This window comes from Balearica regulorum, chromosome 6 (genome assembly GCF_011004875.1).
Source record: "Balearica regulorum gibbericeps isolate bBalReg1 chromosome 6, bBalReg1.pri, whole genome shotgun sequence".
Taxonomy (NCBI): domain Eukaryota; kingdom Metazoa; phylum Chordata; class Aves; order Gruiformes; family Gruidae; genus Balearica; species Balearica regulorum.
In genome coordinates, this window is record NC_046189.1 from 31,974,370 (window position 1) to 31,995,261 (window position 20,892).

Consider the following 20,892-nt stretch of genomic DNA (forward strand, 5'->3'; position numbering starts at 1 on the left):
CTACAGAGTATAGCAGCTGAGGATGTGCCCTGGTATGTTGTGCTGTGGGTTGGGTTTTTTTTCCCTTCATAATGCACATGCAGCTTTAGGGAACAGAGAGGTTTCTCACATCCCCAAGATGTGCGGTCCAGTCTTAAGCTATCCGAAAACACATTTCAGTTCAGTGAGCGCTCTGAACTTTCTTGAGGTCATGTAGGAAATGGGTAACAAACTGAGCATCAAATACTCAGCAGTTACAGCTTCCAGATTTATATCTGCCAGTTGATTTCAGCCTTTTTATAGGCCTGCATGTCCTAGGAAGCACATCACACACGTACTAGAGATCATCTTGTTCAGCAGCGCCAGTTAACTGTGGCTAAAACAACCTCCGCTGCGCAGCGGGGAGCAGCAGGATTGCATTAGGGGTGAAGGCAGCATCTCGGTGGCTGTGAGGCAGGGAGCATGAACCAGCATGTGTGTTCTTTCTCATCGGCTGGGGTTCGCTGCGGTCCCGAATCAGATTTGCCCATGTTGAGCACCCCTGACGAACAAGGCCCCAGCTGTCTGCTGCTGCAGAAGCGTGCGCCAAGGCAGGCTACGAAAAGTGTTGCACAACCTGGTATAATTTAACCACATGCTGAATAAATACACTTTTGAGAACTCTTTTGAAGAGATGTTGCTTAATTAATCCTGCAGGGGGTATAATATGTATATTTTTGAAATCCAGTTTTAGCATCGTGCAATTAGCTTTTATGGCCTAAGGATTCTGATTTAAGACATTCTTTAGTTACTAATGGTAATCTGTTTTAATTAGAAATGCAAATGTATTTTAGATCCAAATGTTTCTGAGCAGTACAATGTAAAAAGATGATTCACAGTTAATACCATTGAAGTGCCTCAAGTCTGGCATTCTTTGTACCTTCTGTGGTTTGAACCCTGAGGATCAACACGATATTCAAACATCGCTCTCAGCTGAAGTGTGTGGAGGCTGAATAAACTTCTTAGGAAATGGAATAAGTATTAATCAACGGGGATCCTTTCTAGGGCAGCAGAAGGAAAATCATAGCTTTAGGCAAGAAGGAGGCAAACACTTTGAATGTTACAGTAGTAAGTTCAGCTCCGCAATAGCAGAGCACAGCTCCTGCCGGGGCACAGGTGCTGAGCAGACAGCAGCATCTTAGTTGACTTTGTCTTAGTATCGGAGAAATTACTCAGACTTGAACGTCCCGGGCTGCTTGGGGAGGGCTGTAGCTGCTCAGAGCTGTGCTGCCATAAAATTTGACCTGGCAGCATGTCTAAGAAAAACCTCAAGCAAGGCAGGCTCCAGACAAACATCTAAAGGCTAATGCTCGCTGAATATTCACTGCAGTCACTTGTCCTGGGGATACTAAACTATCAGGCAGGTGGATGTCTGTGATCAGACATCGTACACTGTGGTATGAGATTACTCGTTCGACAGAGTCGTTCCAGAATCAAAGAGCTTCTGTTGCTAGACCAGTCCAGCCCTTGCTGTGGTGTTCAAATAAGTGTTTCTTTTTCTTAGATACTTTGAAAGATATGTCCAAAAGAAAGCAGCCACTCAGCAATAGTGAAGATGGCTTTTGTAATGATAAACACTTATTAGACATGTTTCTTGGGCAGTGCATTTTTACAGCTATTTGCAGCTAGGAATGAAGCAGTGCAGTTTATGCAGTACACCTCTCTGCTTCTTTGCTAAGCTGGACGTAGAATTTTTTCCCTGAGGAGGCTGCTGGTAAGGAGCAATGGTGTAGGCACTGTGAAAGCCATGGGAGGCTCCGTGTGGCCTTCCAGAAGTCAAAATCAATGAGTTTCTCCAAGCTAGCCTCATTGGGAGGGCTGGTGTCTGGGTCAAGACGCTTGCACAGCTTCGGAGGGCTGAGACCTCAGCAGGGTGCTGCAGAGAGCTCTCCTGTTCCCATGCAGCAGATGCTCTCCGAGACTTCAAGTTCCCAGCCCATCTTTCTTGCTGACGCAGATAGAGTGTAGTAGTGATTTCGTCACCTGAAATTTGATAAACTCGTTGACCGGCACCACGGGGAATGTACCTCACAGAACTGCTCTGTGCCCTGGAGAGCTGTCAAACAAAACAACCAAGACGTAGATCGCGTGAGCCTGTTATGTGGGGCGGCAAGTGATGTTCTGATTTTCCTACTTAAGCTGAGTGACTGAAAGCTTCCCACAAGTCTAACTGAGAGTCTTGAGTGTGCAGTTAAAAGTCTCCGAGCTGCTTAGCCATTTCCCTGTGCCGTGTTCAAAGACCAAAACATCACAAGCACCAGCAGTTCTTATCTGTGTGTTTTATTTCCAAACCGCTGTTTGCATTTACTTCATTCATTACTTCTTTTAATTCATCCCAACCAGTACCTTTGCTGTGAGCTTGTATTTTTCCGCTAGTATTTCTGGAGGACAAGGGCCTGGAGGAAGCTGCTTTGGGCACCAGCCCTGGAGGCTCCGGCTGCAGTGTGTCTGTTGTCAAACACCCCAACCTCGTTGTTCTTGGTGGTTACATGGTGTCCACTCTCGCCCTGCACCACTCGCAACTTATTCTTCTTCCGTTCTTTTCTTTTCAGGGGCTGTCAGAGCCTGAATAATTTAAGAGTGAACAAATGAGAGACGTTCATGGAGGACTCTGTTCTTACCTAGGCACAATTTGACAAGCATGTAGATTGCCTTGGGTTTCCACTGCACCTACCACAACTTTACTAAGAGAAAAGCCCCCTTTCCTAGACATCTGTGTCACTCTTGCTTAGTAAAGTTATTCAAGATCAGCGCCTTTGGAATTGGTTGATAAATGGACAAAGACTTTCTCTTTGCCCGGAGCTCCTGACAGCCTCCAAGTACCAAAGAGAACTCCACAGCACTAGAAAGCAAGACAGCTGCTGAATGTTGGAAGCTACTGCATTTGGCAAAAGAAGCTGACGCTAAGATGCACACAGTTGTGTTTGTTTGTTCTGCTTGTTTTCTGTGCTTTCTGAGCCCTGTGTGTGCCTGGAAAGTTTAATGACCAATCCCTTCTTTCTCAACATGCAGTTTTTCTTCCTATCCCAAAAAGCTTTGGGTTCTGTTCTTGCTTTTATTTTCCAATTCCAATTTATTTTGTCACCGATACTCTTCTGTTGTTTCCGTGAGGAATTGTTTGGGGACGTAGCCACAGTTTCCTTTGAGGTAGGGAGACATAAATACAATATTCAAATGTCGTCCTCCTGCCCCCCATTCAGCAGAATGGTCCACCTTGTCATGGAGGTTGCTCGCTTCAAGTGTAAGGCAGAGTTGACCTTAGCAATGATGTCATTTAACTGAGATATTACTTCATTGAGTGTGGAAAAATTCTTACAGCAGCTCAATTTGGGAGCTGCTGAATGAAGCTGACCCTTGACACTTCACAAAAGAATAAGCCTTGTGTTGTACTAACAGCTGCTTGGAAACCATGTGTAATAAAGTTTGTTTTTGTGCCTACCACCAGGATAAAAGATGGTATTCGCCGACTCTGGTACCCTTACGCGCCCAGTAGAGCAAAACTGCTTAGATCAAAGTTAAAAAGTCTGCTTCTATGTGGGTGTCTAAGCATTTCACAGTTCCTTATGCTAAAAGTAACAGTGTACTTGCAAAGCCCAGCAAATGCTGCTCTTGTTCAGCTTCAAACATCACATTTTCCCCCTCATCCTCCCATATAGGTTTCCATAAAGGTTCAGGGTTAAAACTTTTTTACGGAACACATATAAGTCTCCTATCAAAATATATCAAGGGGGATTTTCGCTTTGTGTTTGGGGCTTTGTTCTTTTTGCTGCTAGTGACACTTATTCTGGAAACTTCAGGGTTGGGGATTACTTTATTTTTGTCACAGAATGAGGACAGTGTAAATACAAAATGTAAAGTAGAACTTAGAGAAGTGCTTCAACGAGTTGTTTGACTAAATTGAAATAAATGTTGATTTGTTCAAAAAAAAAAAAAAGCGCATGCCCTTTCTGGATCTTGTTAGTCTTGACTTTTTATTTCCTTTCTTTGCTAAAGCAGAATGCATGCCTCGACTTCAGAAATCTGCTCTCCCACATGTGAGGCATTACGGGAAGGCTGCTCCAACATGCGCTCCCAGCAGATGTGTTGGGCTCGTTCTCGCTGTGCTCTGGGCTGGCCCAGGACGTGTGCTGGGCACAAACCCGGGGCAAGAGAATGGGTGAATGAAATCAAGCACGTAGAAATACTGTGTCTGGCCTCAAACTCTGCTGTGTGGAGCAACTGCTCTTTTTCTGAGCTTTTCCACACCCTTTTATTCTGTACAAACTTATTCTGAAATGTTGCTTTGTTGGGGAGATAAACGAGGTTCCCTTGGAGGACTCAAGGCAGGCCAATAAAGTACCTATCTCATAGTATTTAGGGATAGGAGTTTGTTAGGAGTATCTCACTTACCAACTTGTTGGTGGCTTTACTCTGTGGATGTTTGTTCTCTTATTATTCCTGTCATGAACTTGGAGCAGCTTATCTGAGAGGTCGGATGGGACTCTGAAGCAGGATGAATTTGTCAGGCTGATAGATGGAAAGAAAAGGGCTCAAGCCTCCCACCAGAGAAGTCATAGATACTCATCACAGTTGTAAGCTGTTACATGGAAACACGTTTCTGAGCGGGACACCCAGAGAGGAGGACCGCAGATGTTTCGGCTCCCGTTCCAAGTGCTTGGTGCCGTGGGGTTGAGTTGCATGCTTTCCTGAGAGCCTCTTCAGAGGCACAAGGACATGTTCTGCCTTCATGTGCAGCAGTTCCTTGGTCAAATGCTTGTTTGTTGGAAACAAGACCCTGCCCTGTATTCATCTGAGGACTTATCCTCCTCTTTTCCCCATGCCCTCCCTACCTGTGACAATAGCTTTAGGTCCACATGAAGCAGCAGATAGAATAGCGAGGACTTCTGTAGCTGTTCTTCTCACTAGTCACTCTTAGACAGTAAGAGTGTCATGTTTTATTTCAGCAGCCACTCTTGCTGTGCCTTGCCCTTGTGCTGTTTCTCTCCCTGGAGATCCTGCTCACTTATTCAGCATGCTCTCAGGATTTCAGTAACTTTTCTTGCAAGGACTCTTGAGACTGCGCGCCTCTGTGCTGTTTCTCCAGGCTTTTGGTTTTATCTCACTCTTTGAAACTTTCCCAGAACTGCAGTGACTTTTCTCTGACCTCCAGGATCTGGAGCTCTCGAGCCCTGACACTCCGACTGGCACAACCAAGACCTGGAGACTACTTGGGGATGTCAGCTTTCCCAGCACATGCTGGATGAAAGCCGCATCTGAGCAACACCAGCTAAAAATAAAAGCTATTCAACTGAAGCTAATGGCAGGTTGCCATGAGTTATTGCTCATTAAAGTGAATTGTCAGATGCTTAACTTCAGCTAATCATTTCCTGCTGTGAGATCGGCCTGGTATGAAACATACTCAAATGTGGGAAGGGGATTCACAATAACTAAATTTAGCTAAGGACGTAATTTCCTCGGACTCCCTCTGTAGTTAATGGAAAGAGAGGGGCTCCTACTGGGTGCGATTCCCACTCTGCATCACCCTTGGCCAGAAGTGTGCGTAGCTCGACTGCCGAGAGCATGAGGTGAGTTGCTGCCTGCCACAGAAATTAGCTTCTCTGAGTGACAGTGTTTGCCCACCCCAGCTAGGTGAGTGCTTGCTTTCTTTGGCTTAGGTTTCTGCCTGGAAGTAATGATCAGGAAGTTGAATATTAAACCCAACAGATCGGTGACCATTTCCCAAAGGCAAAACTCATACGCAAAATCCCTCAGGAGCATCCCCGGCTTTGCAGTGTAGCTAAAGGGAACTCTGCAGATCATCCTCTATCTCAGAGGAGCTCTTCTTACTCATTTCCAAGAAATATCAGCTATTCAATAAAGAAACAGTGCATTCTGAATGTTGTGTGATTAATTTAGGTTTTAGTCCTTTTTTTTTCTGTTCTTTTTGGAAGTTAGTCTTGTTTGCATGTTTGACAGTGAAACAGAAAGTCAAGTTTTGAGTTTTTACATCACAGTGATTGGAAAGTTTGTTGAATATGTCTGCTTTTAGCAGTGTAGGCTATTTTCCCTATTGGACTAGAAACTTCTGCATAAAATACTTAACTCCATACCACTCTCCTTGATTTTGGACAGAAGTAATTTCATCCACGTAAATGCAGTTGTGAGAATCCTACCAGATTGATTTCTGCCTTTTGATGTTACTTCCAACTTGAAGCTTCATATGATACTCCAAGACACAAACAGAAAATTCAGTTGGACCTTCTCAATTCTGTTCATTTCCATGAGATGATAAAGTTAGGGAGAACATTTGAAGCTCAGAACAAAATTTGCATTCAGATTTCAATGCCATAGTTTGAACGTGTCTTTACCCTCTGGTGTGAAAACATGTCCTACGTGGATTCATCTCATTTTTCTCTTGAGCTGAAGCGTGGGACGGGTCTGTGGTCGGACCCGTGCAGAGCGGCTGAGCAGAGCTGGGAGAGGATGGGGAACTGTGGAGTACTCCAGGATGAGTTTTGCAATTCCATTGTGAAAGTTTAACCTACTTCAAATCTAAAGGGCTTCTCAAGCCAGTTGTCCTCTGTCTTTGTCTGACATGGGCACTGAAAATTTCCTCGTGTTACGAGGAGGACTTATGTTCTTCGCTGGAGCCTTTTTTGGAGGCAGTGCTTGAGGAGACAGTTTATCTGTCAACATTGAAAGTTGTCAGATTCATTATTTACGCTGTTATGAACTAGTGTTTTCACTTGAGGAATAGCTGTAAAGTGACTTTGTATTATCCAAATGTTGTTACCTCCCAAATTTTTGCAAATCCATGCCAGGTTTTACAGGCAGAGTAGGCTCTAACGCTAAACTGGGATTGGTACTGTCATCTGCCTAAGCCACAAAGTTTTGTAACCCTGACTCCTGCCAATAAAAATGTTTCACTGAGTGTGTTTTGGACATTTAATACAAAAGCGCTGAAGAGGCCAAAGAAGCAGTTTTCATACCTTGTTCTGCCATCTTTGCATTTGTTGAGTAGAGCTTTAGCCCTGAAACCGTCGAGCAGATCCGAGGTGGGTCCTCACAGCAATGTTTCCCCAGGGAGAGTATAAAGTCTCAAGGGGCTGGGAGCTGTGAATTGGAGCCTACAGCCTGTATGGTGAAGGATATGCTCTTGGAAAGGGCTAGAGAGGGTGCATTTTGATGGTTTAGATGATTCTTGTTTGTTTAGTGTGAAATACTAATATAGAGGCTTTGTTTGTGCGTAGGGTAGGTCTAGATGACTCCTGCTTTCCAAGATTTTCTGGTACAGAGATTCCCGTTCTTCAGGAAATAACAGCTCAAGTAAAGACTAAGTTAGTCTTTCACCCACATCTGATTCAATTCTGTCTTTGTCAGAAATGTTATTTTACAGGAATCACTAAATATGGAAAATGGGCTCTGTCGAGCACAGCGGAGCTAATTTATGTGCTCGTCGGTCAGAGTGTCGTTATTGGCTTTCATTCATGAGTGGAATTATTTCTGCAAGAAATTTTTTATTTAAATGCACATGCTAATAGGATTACAGAGTTCCCGTTCTGGCTCATCTTCTTTCACTTCTGTGGAAAAATCCTTTTCTCTCAGGCTGTTTTTCTGGGGTGAAAAATGGGGCCATACATAAATCAGAAAAAGGTTCACCTCTTCTCACCTAAAGTAAGATTGTGTCCTGCCAGTCATCTGTCTTCATAGCTATATTCTGTATTAACTTCTAGTAATGGAAGCATATTTCCTTCCTATTGTGTATGATTGGTGGTTAGTATGGATCAAAAAGAGAAGCCTGATGTTTTTTCTTCTGAGTTGCTCTGAGAAGCTTTTCTCTTTCCCCATTAGAGATCTGAGTTCCCGCAGATGAGTCCAGTGCTGCATGAGCCTGATCTGACAGACCTCCCCTCCCATGCATGCTCTGGGGAACAGGGAGGTAAAAATAAAATGCCTTGTATTTATGTTCCAGCAGTAATTCCTGCTGACTCAAACGGGAATGCAATTGTGCCTCTAAAACGTGTCCATGAGATTTTCATTTTTCCTTTCACCCAAGGTTGTACAGAACTGGAACCTTCCATTTTTCAAGTAAAAGAGCTGTGCTTTTATAGACGTCTGTTCATTTGAGCAACAACAACAAAGATTTCATGCCTCCGGCTGTGCAAAAGCCCTGGATGTTAAAGCTTTCAATCTGGCTGAGTATCTGTCACAGTCCTATTGCCAGAAGTTTCTTGGAGGTTTGCTTGGGGGTGTTTTGGAAACCATCATTTCTTCTGTCTGAATGAATGGTTTGGCCAGGAAATCAATCTAGCCACACTAGTCTGCTGACCTCCCTGCACCCATTTTGCTTCACCAAATACCTTTTTTTAGATGCATGTGTTCCAGAACATTGGTGGCAGGACAACTGCTCGCTGCAGCTCTCTGCCGGGCCCCAGCATTCCTGCAGACCCGCTGCGGCGCGAGGGCAACTGGTGTTTTGCTGGTCCTTGCGGGCAGCGGCGGCTGCCTGAATTACCGCGCAATGTGCCGCTGCGTCTTTTGCAAAGTGCTCTCTGGCTTTTCTTAAGCAAACTGTTTCCAAACAGCTCTACCAATACAGTTTGCAGAGCACATATGTGCTAGTGCTTTGCAAGAAGAGTATGGTAACATGTCTTTCTCTTCCGCTTGATCCACCTGGTGTCTGGATCTCATGCTAGTATCACATGTCATGATTAATGTGTTTGTAGCCGTACGTGCCGCGGAAGCAGTGCAGCTTACACAAGCACGGCTTAGGAGGTTGTCTCCAAAGTCTTTCCTGGCAGATTTTTTGTGTAGCTTGCTTTTGTCTCTCATTTCGTGAGCTCTGCTCTTGCTTGAGCTCTGCTCCTGCCTCCGTGACCATGTTGAGGTGACCTGCTTTATGTGCAAAGGCAGTCATTCTCAGCAGGGTAGGTAAAGTGTGACTTGCTCACAAATGTGTCCATATTTGCAGTTCCTTTAAAAAAGAAAAGCAAAAAAAGGTCATTAATACTGCATGTGGACTCTTGGTCTGGTTTTTGGATAGTGCATGTTTGGCTATGGTGGGAAGTGGGACGAAGAGATGGGAGGACTTTGTGCATGTGTAGAGTGCTGGGTAGAGCAAACTCACCCCACTTCGAGGGGCTGTCATGGTGGCTGGGGAGCAGGGAGATTTATATCAGCCTTTCTCTTCCACGTTCCCCCCATCCTCCAGCCAGCAGAGACTACGTTGCCATGTAAAGGCAAGATAAGGCCATGTTTCCAGTCTTGGGCCACATGGGCCAAGTAAAACCCAGGCTCTGTCCCAGATGCCTTACGGTGCTCAGCCAGGGCACTTCAGCAGACAAGGAGAAAGAAGGTGACTTCGTATCTGCCAGGGCTGTGTGCAGCATGGCATGACTGACATTTAGTAACCCCTTGGTAAATAACCTTTTTCATCACCAAAGCCATGACCTTGAGTGGGAAAATCCGCAGCCTCGTTCAAGTGGGAGTGTTGCATGGTGTAACACACCTCCCTGTGGAAACCTTTGGGTTGGCTTTCATCATAGCTTGTGGCTCTGGAGGCCTAATGTTCGGTCTGCAGAGGTTTCCTGGCTCTAGGTTAAACTTGGGACAAAATTCCTGCAAGCAGGCAGAGTAGGCTGTGGCCAGCCCAGGACTTGGGCTGTATCTGCCTACCTGCTGCCTTCACCAGGACGACAGGGGGCAATGGCTGGCTGTTGCTTCCCCAGGACGGCTAAGCATGTGGTGGTGTGAGGGGTGCTGTGTGTCTGTTTGTGGCTGGGCTGCCTGGGAAGGGGAAGGAAGCGCAAGGCTGGAGCCTGGCCCTGCTTGTAAAACCAGAGGTGTTTTCTGGTGGGAAGGGAGGTCCCTGCCCCTTCTGTCGTGAACTTCAGGGTTCCTGGGTTTGGCCCGCCGGGCTGAGGTGGAATTGCGCAGCTCAGTAATGAATCCTTGGGGCAAATGGGGTTGTCAAAGGCTCCATTTAGGCTCCTACCAGCTCCCCTCCTTTACTAAAAGGTAAATTGCAAGGTGCTGTCGACTGGAGGTAGGGGTTTGGACTGTGTTACTTCCAAGCTGTAGTAAAAACCTCTCTGTACATTAATCAACTGGGAGATCAGCTTGTCCTCGGTTCTCCTCATCCTCCCCCCGAGATCAGTCCCCAGCAAAGGCAGTGAGTCCATGATACGGCTCCTTGCCCCAAGTCATCTCTGACAGTGGCAGCCTCCACAGAGTGATTGCTTCCAGCATTTCTCCTTCTGTGACTGCAGCCTGGCTCCTTTGCATCAGAAATTCCCAAAGTTACTCCTCCTGCAGCAGCAGTGGGAGTGTGGGCACCTGAGGGCTCCACGCTCCACATCGCCCCTTGGTGAGGAGCCCTCCAGCTTTCCCTGCCACCTGCGGGGCCTTCAGTGCTGCTGAGGGCACGGAGGAGCGGGGGCACTTGCAGAATCAAAATCACCATCACAAAATCCTGAATTTTGCTGATGCAAGGTGCGCTGATAAACTCCCAGAGCATCACGTGAAGCCTGCGAGGGGAGACTATCTAAAGCCTATTGAGTGGAAGATAAGCTGGCCACTGACAAATATTATCTTGTGCTAGTTGATTTAACGCCACTTTGAGTGCATGAAATAACATCAACAGGAGCTGGCTAAACCCAGGCCTTTTTGAGATAAGACTGCTACTTTGCCCTTACAGAGGAATGTCAGGAAAACCCCAGCAGCTCCACCTGGGATCTGTCCTCCTCCCAGCCCCTCTCACGCTCACTTCTCCTGTGTCAGAAGACAGATGATTTGGATTTTCTTCCTGTCTGGCAAATGAACTTTGACTTCCTCTAGCTTGTTACAATTATTTCCGTATGTTCTAAAAACCTAACTTTTGACCTCAGGTATGTAATAAATTATTGATTCAACTTCTGACTCAGGCTGTCTATGGTTATAAAATATTGTAAAATATTGTAACTCTCATGATCTGCATTTTAGAAGCTGGCAGACAAGGCAGGCTGCAATCTCTGCTCGGTGCATAGCTCTGCCCAGCGAGGTAGGAGATCTGCACACAGGTAGCAGGAACTGGCTTCTAAAAACAATATAGGTAGTGATTCTCTGGGAGAGTAGCTCTCCCTCAGCATGTGTACTACCCAGTATCTCTAAGGATATTTATTGCTGAATTGAGAATATCTGGATGCACCAGGCTATTTTCATGTGTTGTAACTTATGTTTTTGTTTTCTGCTGGGGTGGATAAAAGATTCAGAGATAACCATCTAAAAATGTTTAATAACATCAGCTGACTGCTTTCTGATGTACAGTCTGAGATGTGTCTTCCAGGAGTGCGACAATTTCTGAATTCCGTAAAAAAAATTAAAATTTCTTCTTAAACTGTGTGGGATTAAACGTCTCAGTCGCTGATTGCTCCTGGGAAGGGAGTTGCCTTGCTGTGGTTTCAGAAAGCTGAAAGCAGGGCACTTGTTCCTAAAGGGCAATTGAGAAATCTTCGAGCAACTTTGCTTTGGTTTTAAAGACTTATTGACATTGGCACATCTTCGGTCTGTTGCTTTGAGGGGGAGTAAGGGAGGTTGCACCCATGTCTAAGGTGCTAGTCTGAACATGTGTATTGATAATTGCAGTTGATTACAGTTCAGCAGAATCTCCTGCTCGGATATAATGGAAATCTGTTTGATTTTAAGCCTGCCTTGTAGCTTCTTCTTGGGAGTTTCCTTCGGTTTGAACAATTTGTAATCTTTTGCAGTTTCTTAGTTCTAGGCAAGGTGTGAAGTCTTCTGACAAATTGCTTTCAGGGGCAAAGGAGATAATTTTAAGGTGCTTCAAATAACCTTCAAAAGTTAATAAGTAGTCTAACTAACAGTAATGTCACTGGGGTCTGGAAACGGCTGAAAATCATTTATGGAATCAGAACCTGACAAAGCATTGGTGGCTGTCAGGTCTCCTGTAGTAATCTGCTTTTTGTGCTTATTTTCTCCTTGGCAATTCACAATGAAATCTGTGGGAAGAAGCTGAGAAGTTCAGCACTAAGCATAAAATTCAGGCTTTCATCAAAAACTAGATAACTCTGCTGTCTGCGATCTTCCATAAGGACAGAGACGGTGGTAGGAAATGAAAGAAGCGTGTAAGATTGTGAAAAATGCCCGTTGCAGGGCATATTCCTCTCTCTGCTGTGCAATAAGGTTTACACAATGTCCATAGGTCACAAAATGTTTCATCGAGGCAGCTTGTATTTTCATGCTTAGGACAGCCAAGCGCTTGATGTGCACTAGGAAACAGAGGAGGTGCTGGTATGATCTCTCACCTCATTGTTTTCTTCCAGATGCATATTCAGTCTCTTCCAATGACAACGGGGGCAAGTCTGATTCAGTTGCCAACTTACAACCTCAGCCATCCCTCAACTCCATCCAGAGCTCTCCTGGCCCCAAGCGCTCGACCAACACACTGAAGAAATGGTTGACTAGTCCTGTGCGTCGACTGAACAGCGGGAAGACCGAGAGCAACATCAAGAAACAAAAGAAAGTGCGAGATGGCAGGAAGAGTTTTGATCTCGGCTCACCAAAGACTGGAGATGAAACCACTCCTCAAGGAGACAGCGCAGATGAGGTGTGTGTTGGTGTTTGTTGCAGGAAAGACCATATCTCTGATAGTCCCTTCTGTGGTGTGTGATTCATGCTTGAGTAAACGCAGTTCCCTTAGGGTCTAGAGGGAGCAGCGAATCGTATATAAAATTGAATTGATTGAAGCTGTGTTGCAAACAGCATTGTCATCCAAAGAGCAATGGAATATATAGGGAACAGCATTTCAAAGTCTGCATATATTATTGTCCTTTGACCAGATAATTTTTTTAATAGCCTCTTAGAAAGCTGCCAAGGATAGAAATGAAGTTATTCTTGAGCAGCTATTACCACTTTTTGCTGAGGTTCATATCACCTTTATCCTACCATGGCAGTGTAACTCCTTATTGAAAGAAAACGCTCAGAGAAATAGCCATGTTTCTGTTAAATCTGCTATGTTTTTGTAGCTGCAGTTTCTCTGGAGGCACGTTCTTTGCCAGAATAGCTCTTCCCTGAAAAAGTGAATAAGGAATTACAAACCGAAAATGGAGAAGATACTAACTGAACGCAAATAGAGGAACACATTTTAAAAATTGTACATTGAGCTGTTCTCATTTAAATTAAAAAATACTTTTCCATCAGCACAGAGACAGCTGTAACTGCCTTAGCTGCTTGGGTGACCTATAAATTGTATTTCTGTAACTCGCAGAATGCACCGAGATTAACAGACAAAACTTTACATCTTTATTGCTTCTCTTTCAGGATGCTTAGCATTACTTGCAATTCTCTCCACCCAATGCAATATTGAGCCAGTATTAGTATTCCTAACAGGCTCCAAGTCTGGTAGTAGGGCTCAGATATCTAAAAAGATAGAAGAAACCCGTCTCTGCCTCTAATTATATTTCACTTTTCTTCAGAAGAGCAAGAAGGGTTGGGGAGAAGATGAACCAGATGAAGAGTCTCACACACCTCTTCCTCCTCCTATGAAGATTTTTGACAATGATCCAACCCAAGATGAAATGGTAAGGCCTCCCCTACTATACCAGTTTGCTGTTTAAGTGCATTTCTCACATAGCCATCTCACAGTGGTTTCGTAGTGGTCTTCTAGTGTCCAGGGCCTAGACTTATGGTTATAAGAGACACCTATGTGCAAATCGTATTCTAATGCCTTTCACCAATTGGATTTACAAATAGTTCCAGGTAAGCAATTTAGCCCTTGCATCCCATTTCACAACAGGTCAATCGTGTGCTTGTGTTATGTGTGGTCAGAAATCACACTCAGGCTGATAACGCGTGTTCTCCATGTCTGTTTTAAAAGTGCTGTTGGTGTCTGGCAGTGGCAGCAGAAATAGTATTTGGTGGCAGTCTTGGCCCGAGGAGTAAGACAGATGCTGGAGTCTGCTTGAATCCAGAAATCTCACCTTTACCAAGCGTTAGATAGCTCGGGCTCTCCACTCGGGCTTTATATGTGATTGGGGTCAGGAATGTTGTCAGTCTGTGCCCCACTGTCCACTCTCCATTTTGAAGTGCTTTAAAACTTACAGATGGAAAAGCGAACCCAGAGCTATTGTTTGGCATTTCTGGGGTATGTGGCTGATCATCACTGAATGGTCCATCAGCTCTAGTTAGTTCAGAAGCCACAAGGTGTCTGAAGTCCCTCTCAGGAGGGTGGGAAAGGCTTTGGTCTGCCCATCTTTGTGCACCATGTTGGTGATGGTAGTTCTCTGCTGTTAGCTAGGGTGTCTTGAATGTAAAGTTAGAATTTGCTGTGGTAGCTGGTGCAGTGGCTTGCAGAGTCCTTCAGTTGCTCTCTTGGATTTGGGGTGAGAATCTGTGAATACGGCTATGGCAGTGGTTTGTGTTCACAGTCAGTGCAGGTCCTGTCTGCCCATGTCGTCCCCCACCCTTTCCTGGTGCTGTCATCTCCCTTGTAGAAATCCATCCTCCTGTTTAGCTGTTTCCTGCTGGCATCTGTTTTTAGCACTGCCACTTCTGTATCTCTACCCTCTGATTGTAATTACTGCATGCGAAGAAGCAAGGATAGGGGAGATTAATAAATTGTCAGAAAAAGAAAACAACCCAGAATGTTCTTGGGGAAGGTTCAGGCAGGAGTTTGGAAACAGAGAGAGAGAGAAGGGCGCAAATATTTCTGGGACTCAAGGAGCAGAGTGATGGAGGAAAGGATTCGGGGGCTTGCTGCTAATCTGTCAGGAAATGTTATGACATTGTGGTGGCAGCAAGACCAGAAGAAAGCAGCTGGAGTCGTGGACTCTTGCCCTTTGAGTGCTGCATGTGCTCCTGGCTGTCTGGCGAGGGGCAGAGGCGAAAGGTCGGTGAAGCAGAGCCACGGTGGATCCATGCCCAGCACAATAGCAGTTGCTCCTGGCTTGTTCCCCATGGTGTTTAGCTAAATGTTTTGGGGTTAGTTTGCTTTTTTTGTTTGTTTGTTTGTTTGTTTTTTAAAGAAAACCAAATCTGCTTTAGCTTGGGTCACTAGTCTCAATTTTTAACATGCCACGTGATTTCAGTATTTCTTAAACACATTTCTGACAGCGCCAATGTTGTGGAACTAAACTGTTTTCCTCTCCAGATGTCTGAGCTTTATAGAGCGTTTTGGCATCCTGTTTTTTCACCCGCTCCTAAAAGAGAAGATTTTTTCTCTGAAACCCTTTTTCTCTCTCTTTTTCTTCCCCTACTCACTTTTTGTCACAAGGGAAAAAAATCTTAAGCTCGCAAACATGGTTTCTGAATTCCCTGGCACTGGAGCACCACATGAGCAATGTTTGAGCCATGCTGGAGCCAAAAGCTCTTTAATGGTGTTAATTTGGGCACAGCTCTCTGCTCGTGTGCTACTGCTGCTTACAGGCACAGGCTTAGATTGGACCAGCAGCAGCGTGGGGAAGTAGCAGTGGTAGGTGAGAGATGTCTGCATGGTTTTGGGGGTGGCACCTTTCCCTGAGCCCATCTGCAAGGCAGCAATAATCATGCCTCGCTGCTCCTGGAGGCTCTTATAAAGACAAATTGCAAGATGTCTTCATATTAGAAACTAATGATTTACTTCCTGAGAAATAGATATACCACTTTTTCGATTTGCCCCACACAAACCAGATTCTCTTGTCAGTCACAGAAGAGTTTTATTTTACCCTGAAAGACTTGTAGGCAGCAAATGTTTCCATGCTCCCTTCAAAATCCTGCAGTTATTGAGAGATATTGAGCAATTTCAGTTAGAAGTGAGAGCAACAGCTGTTTAGTGCCTCCAAAAATTGGACGCCTCCTGCTAGAATGGTTATGTTTGACAGTTATTGTCTATGTATTTGTCCAGTATCTCTTCAAAGTCCCTATTTTCAGTCTTTTTTTTCACTAGACACGTCTGTCCGCATTGCAGGTGAAACAAGCTGTCTGAGCTTTTACATTTGTATGAGATTCCTGCATTACCAGCCTAATTCCTCAATTACCAGCCTGATTACCTGTAGTTTTTGTTGTTGCTGTGATTAGAACTGTTGATTAGATGTATTATTTGTGAAAGAGGAGACAAGGAGTGGCAGGCTGTTCAGGCTTCTGCTCCATCACAAGGCTTCTGCTTGGGATTGGTTTCCTTTGCCTTTTTTTTTCTCCTCCTGGGGCTGTGTTACTCAACATGAGCAACCTCCCCAAAGGGCTGCTCAAAAAGGTGGCCAGCTGCCTAATTCCTGCCATCACATTTCCACGTCTCACTCCTCAGCACTATTTAATCTCAGATGCATGTTCATTGGCACCTGTGTGGTGACTTCGCTGAAATAGCTGCTTTCCAGAAGACCTTTATTAAGCAGCGGAGAGATGAATAAGCTTTTTAATAATTTTAATGCAGAATTTATAAAAAATTATCCATGCTTAGTCCATGTCAGCCTGCCAAAAGCAGATTATCAGAGGGCTTATAGTTTTAGTCAGTGCTTGCATTTTGTTCAGAAGAAATGTACATACAGGTGAGCTAGTAATTACCAATTCCCATAGCTATTGCATGAGTTTGGGTTTTCAAAGTGAGGTGTCTTAGGACAAAGACTAAGGGGTGAAGAGCCCCATATAGAGCAGAAACCTTAAACTAAAGCTGAATATTTCACAGAGGCCAGTCTTCGCAGCGCCATGGGGGATGCTTGGGTAGCACATTGATGAGGTCCTTGTAACAACCAGCAGCTATTAGCTGTGGCTGCCTGAATGTGGAGACATCCAAAGACATTACATCATGTCAGGCACCTAAAATCAAATACCTGAGACCAACAGACAGGCATAGAGAAATGAGACTGAAAATATTCTGACTAATGTCAATAGGGAAAAGCGGGCATCTCCAAGGAGTGTTTTCTGCCCTCCTGTGCCAGGTACCTAGGATAGATGAGATACGTAGGGGTGTTTTCTCTCCACTGATTGCTGAGAGGGGAGACAAGATACACATTTTAAATGGCTGAAGTTGCATGAATGTTGGTGTCATCTGAGTTCATTTGGAGTTGCAATTGATCTGTGGGGAAGGGAGGGGGAATGATTCGTTCTCCCCTGCCTGCCTCCCCTATTGCCTGTAACTCCATATGTACCTTGTACTTACTGCATTTATTAAATACGTACATATGGGGGAGGGGGTAATTTCTTACATCTGCAGTAAGAAGATCGATTTTCTGGAGCCAGTAAGATCATAGATGTCCTTGGAAGGAGAAACCAACAGACATTAAGAGTATTGTAGCCTGGTTGCAAATGGACTTCAGTTCTTTGACACTGCTCCCTGGTTCCCAGCCTTGGAACTGCTGCAGGGGGATGTGCAGCCAGAAGCGGACAGCAATTCTGTGCTTGTCTGATAGAGCAACACTCACTCACCTTCCATGCATGTGATCCTCTAACCCTCCTGGTCCCCCTTCACATTCGTTCTCCTGTCTCAGAAGCTGCTTCACTGACCGCTGGTTTCCTGCCCCCTTCTCATGCTGTTAACTTGCTTTTCCTTTGCAACCTGGTGTCTTGCAGTCCTCTTCTTTGCTAGCTGCTCGACAGAGCTCCTCCGATGTCCCAACTGCTGCGGACCTTGTCAGTGCAATAGAAAAGTTGGTCAAAAGTAAGCTGGTAAGTTTAGTGTTGTGAAAACTGTGTACACAACAGGCCTAATATGACTCTAGGGAAGTCTACCTCTTGTTTCTGGTTTCCTTGCTTTCCACCTTCATCTGCTGTGCTTTTATTAACCCTATGTGCTCTGCTTCTCAGTAGAATATCTAATATTTTTGCTCCCCACGTGAGGTGAAGCCTACATCTCACGTTGCCATGTAGGCTCTGTGCTGCAAAGTTGAAAGGTGCTTTGGGAGCAGGCTTTGCAGGGTATGAGCTACTGTACTGTACTCTTTCTGGGGTCTTGTTGGTATTCTTTCAAATATTTTATGCAGTGGAATGTTTTGTTTTGTTTTAGAGCTTGTTCTGAGGCACAGAAGTTTTACTACCCAACATGTGAATTTGCTTGGTATTGTGGCTTCCCTGAAAAGACCCTCTAAAGAGTAGAGCTGCTTGAAGTATCGCAGCTGTGCTTTAATTTTACAAAGATTCATGTGTCGCTTTTAATCTGCCTTGTTAACTCTTTCTGACAGGGAGTGGAATAAGCAATAAAAGTGCTCTAGGTTTAATTTGTTCAAAAATTTCAGTATCACGCACTCTCCCTGTCTGATCCCATGTCTGTTGGACAAGAAGTAAATCCTGTTTCATATCTTGGCTTCTCTTAAGTTTTCCCTGAATGAACTTCAAAATGTTAATACCAAACCCGAACCTTTTTCTACATGTCCCAGGACCTCTAAAATTAGGTAAATGCTTGCTTTGAGCAATTTGAACTTAATTAACAAGTCAGGATTAAAGCAGTGTTATGATGAGCCCTATAAAGGTTCATTTCCTTACATATACTGGAAGGATGAAAAGAGTAAAAACAAAACAAAAAAACCTGCAGTGATCATTAAATTACTGTAACTGTGCAAGCAGCTTTATCTAGCGAATCATTTCAGAGGGTTTTGGTATTTTCTCAGTTTGAGATGTTGGTACGTGAAGGTAGTCTGCATTCATAGGATTCTTGATAAAGGAGTAAGTTGTGAACGAGCTCTGTGTGACATGGGAAACAGAGATGGACATTCCCAGAAAATTTACTCAAAATAGTTTTATTCCATTGAGGGACTAACAAATTGAAAAGTATTTCATTAATCCAGTCAGATGTATTTTCAGAGGGTATTTTATTGTCTCTCCCCCACATGCAGGCTGTTAGGTCAATTGCAATTACTTTCCAGGGATTTGGGGGAAACTTTAATTATTGTGGAATGTTACTATGTATCCATCTATTTCTGTTTGATTTTGTGTTTTATTTTACTACCAAGAATCTCCATTCAGTCTTTGGCAGAGAAACACTGACCACGTGTAGCCTAACACTGGTTCTGTCTGAGGCACTGGGATATTTTCAGGTTGTTTTGAAATAATTTGGAAGTGTTTTCTCATCCTGGGGCTACTAGAACTTCTTTTTCCACCTTCTAGCAAAAGGACATCTTATTCGGTTTAATGGATTTTTTTTGGTGGGGGTCTCATATCAACTTAAAACTAGTTTGGTTGTGTTTCACTAAGTCCTGCAGGAAAGTATTGCTGAATACTCTGCTTGGTTGTAGACTGCAGTGTTGATTGCAGAACTGACTTGAAACAGAAGATAACACTGATGCTGGAGTTCAAGGATAATGTTTATTCTATTGTTCTTTGGGGTTTTTTTAGACCCTTGAAGGAGGATCTTACCGAGGAAGCTTAAAAGATGCCACCGGCTGCTTAAATGAAGGAATGACGCCTTCAACTCCCCCACGAAACCTTGAAGAGGAACAAAAAGCCAAAGCAATGAGAGGCAGGATGTAAGTTGGCTTGCTGGTTCTTCTTTCTGAAACATGCACCCAAGGAGGGCACGTAGCTGCACTGAAAAAATACTTTGTAGTCAGTGAATGAGCACAGAACAGGGAGTGAAACTGTGTTCTGCTTGCTTCTGGTTTTTCTTAACCTGTAAAAATACTTTATAAAAACACTTGCACACCAAGGAAGGTCATCGTCACTCTTTGAAATGTACAGCTTTTACCCCAGATAGTAAATATCTGTTGCTGTAAAAGCTTCTGAACAGCTGGACAAGTATTACTGAGATGTTTGCCTTGGTAATTATGGTGTTGCCAGAGGTGAAATCAGCTCTCAAATGGGGATATGTGGTTGACCTTGTTAGCTACCTTCACAGAAAAGAACAGAGAATCCCACTAGGATTTTTTGAATGAGAGAGTAATTTTTTGCCTTAGTTGTTAGCAAAGGAAGGGGCAGAATTCAGACGAATTTGTGGTGGAAACATGCCACTGAAGAGCAAGTTTCATTTGGGAAACCCTCATGTTCATGGTAACGGGAGAGGAAATGGTGGCAGGTCATGAAAGTTGTTTTTTTCAAAATTATCTGTACACTCCCTTAAATGCAACAAAAACAACACTTGTGCCTTCAAAGCTTATCATGATTCAAGCATTTCTTAAATGGATCATTCAACTGAAGGACACAGAGAATTGGAGAAACAGAATCAAGAGTTATATGAAAGAGATCTGAGGTAGCTGTTTTCTTTATGCTGCCTCTTACACTAACAACAGTAACTGCAGTGATCTAACCAAATGGTAGATTGAGGGGAAAAGTAATGGTCCATACAGGTCTCATTGAAGTGTGGTAAGGTGAGAGGTGCAAGAGCAGCAGCCCATTTGGGAAAGATGCCAACCAGGGAAGGAAACCAAGTCGGGGAGGGCAAGGACATAGCTAAGAGCAGAAGAGGAAGTGGAAGCAAAGTGTCACAGGTCTGTGAAAGCCATCATTTGCTCCTGCAGTTTGTTGTAGGAAGCCAGAGAAGTGATACAGTGAAGGACTGGATCACGTCCCAGCAGCAGGCAGGGACATGACACTCTTGGATATGTTTCTGAATGGGAGAAGTTTTCTGCTAGAGGGCCGTCAGCCTTCCTGCAGGGAACATCTCTGCCCATGCTCGTCTCCTAAAAGCTCCTCAATATTGCAAGTTCTTGTGTTTCTCTGGTAGCAATTCATTAATTAAATAACTGCAGGTTGCAGTTTTAGTGCAGAGACCTTTGCCACTGTAAGCATAGATACAGTAACGCTTTTTAGCATGTGATGCTTCTGGCAGGGGAACTGGCAGCATGTTACACGTAATTAGTGGCTGCCTCCGTTCAGATTTCCTAAACACCGGGATGTTCAGGAGCACCTGCTAGTGGCTCTCAGCACAAGACATCTGTCTTCCCTCCAGCTCCTTTGTGTCTTTGTTCTGTATCTCTGCGGCGTGCTGTGTTTAATTCC

General features: G+C 44.3%; 1 protein-coding gene across 11 annotated transcripts in view; it reads left to right on the forward strand.

The window, feature by feature from the left end:
* The window catches only part of KALRN (kalirin RhoGEF kinase), a 515,104-nt gene that overhangs the window by 444,009 nt on the left and 50,203 nt on the right, over positions 1–20,892 (forward strand). For 5 of the 11 annotated variants that reach the window (XM_075757087.1, XM_075757086.1, XM_075757085.1 and 2 more), the window contains 3 exons: positions 12,318–12,601; positions 13,470–13,574; positions 19,294–19,424. In XM_075757087.1, the coding sequence (XP_075613202.1) occupies positions 12,318–12,601; positions 13,470–13,574; positions 19,294–19,424 (520 nt within the window). Of the gene's footprint in view, positions 1–2,570; positions 4,217–12,317; positions 12,602–13,469; positions 13,575–17,535; positions 17,632–19,293; positions 19,425–20,892 lie in introns of those variants that run through there. The other 6 variants (XM_075757084.1, XM_075757088.1, XM_075757094.1 and 3 more) reach the window with 3 other exon arrangements.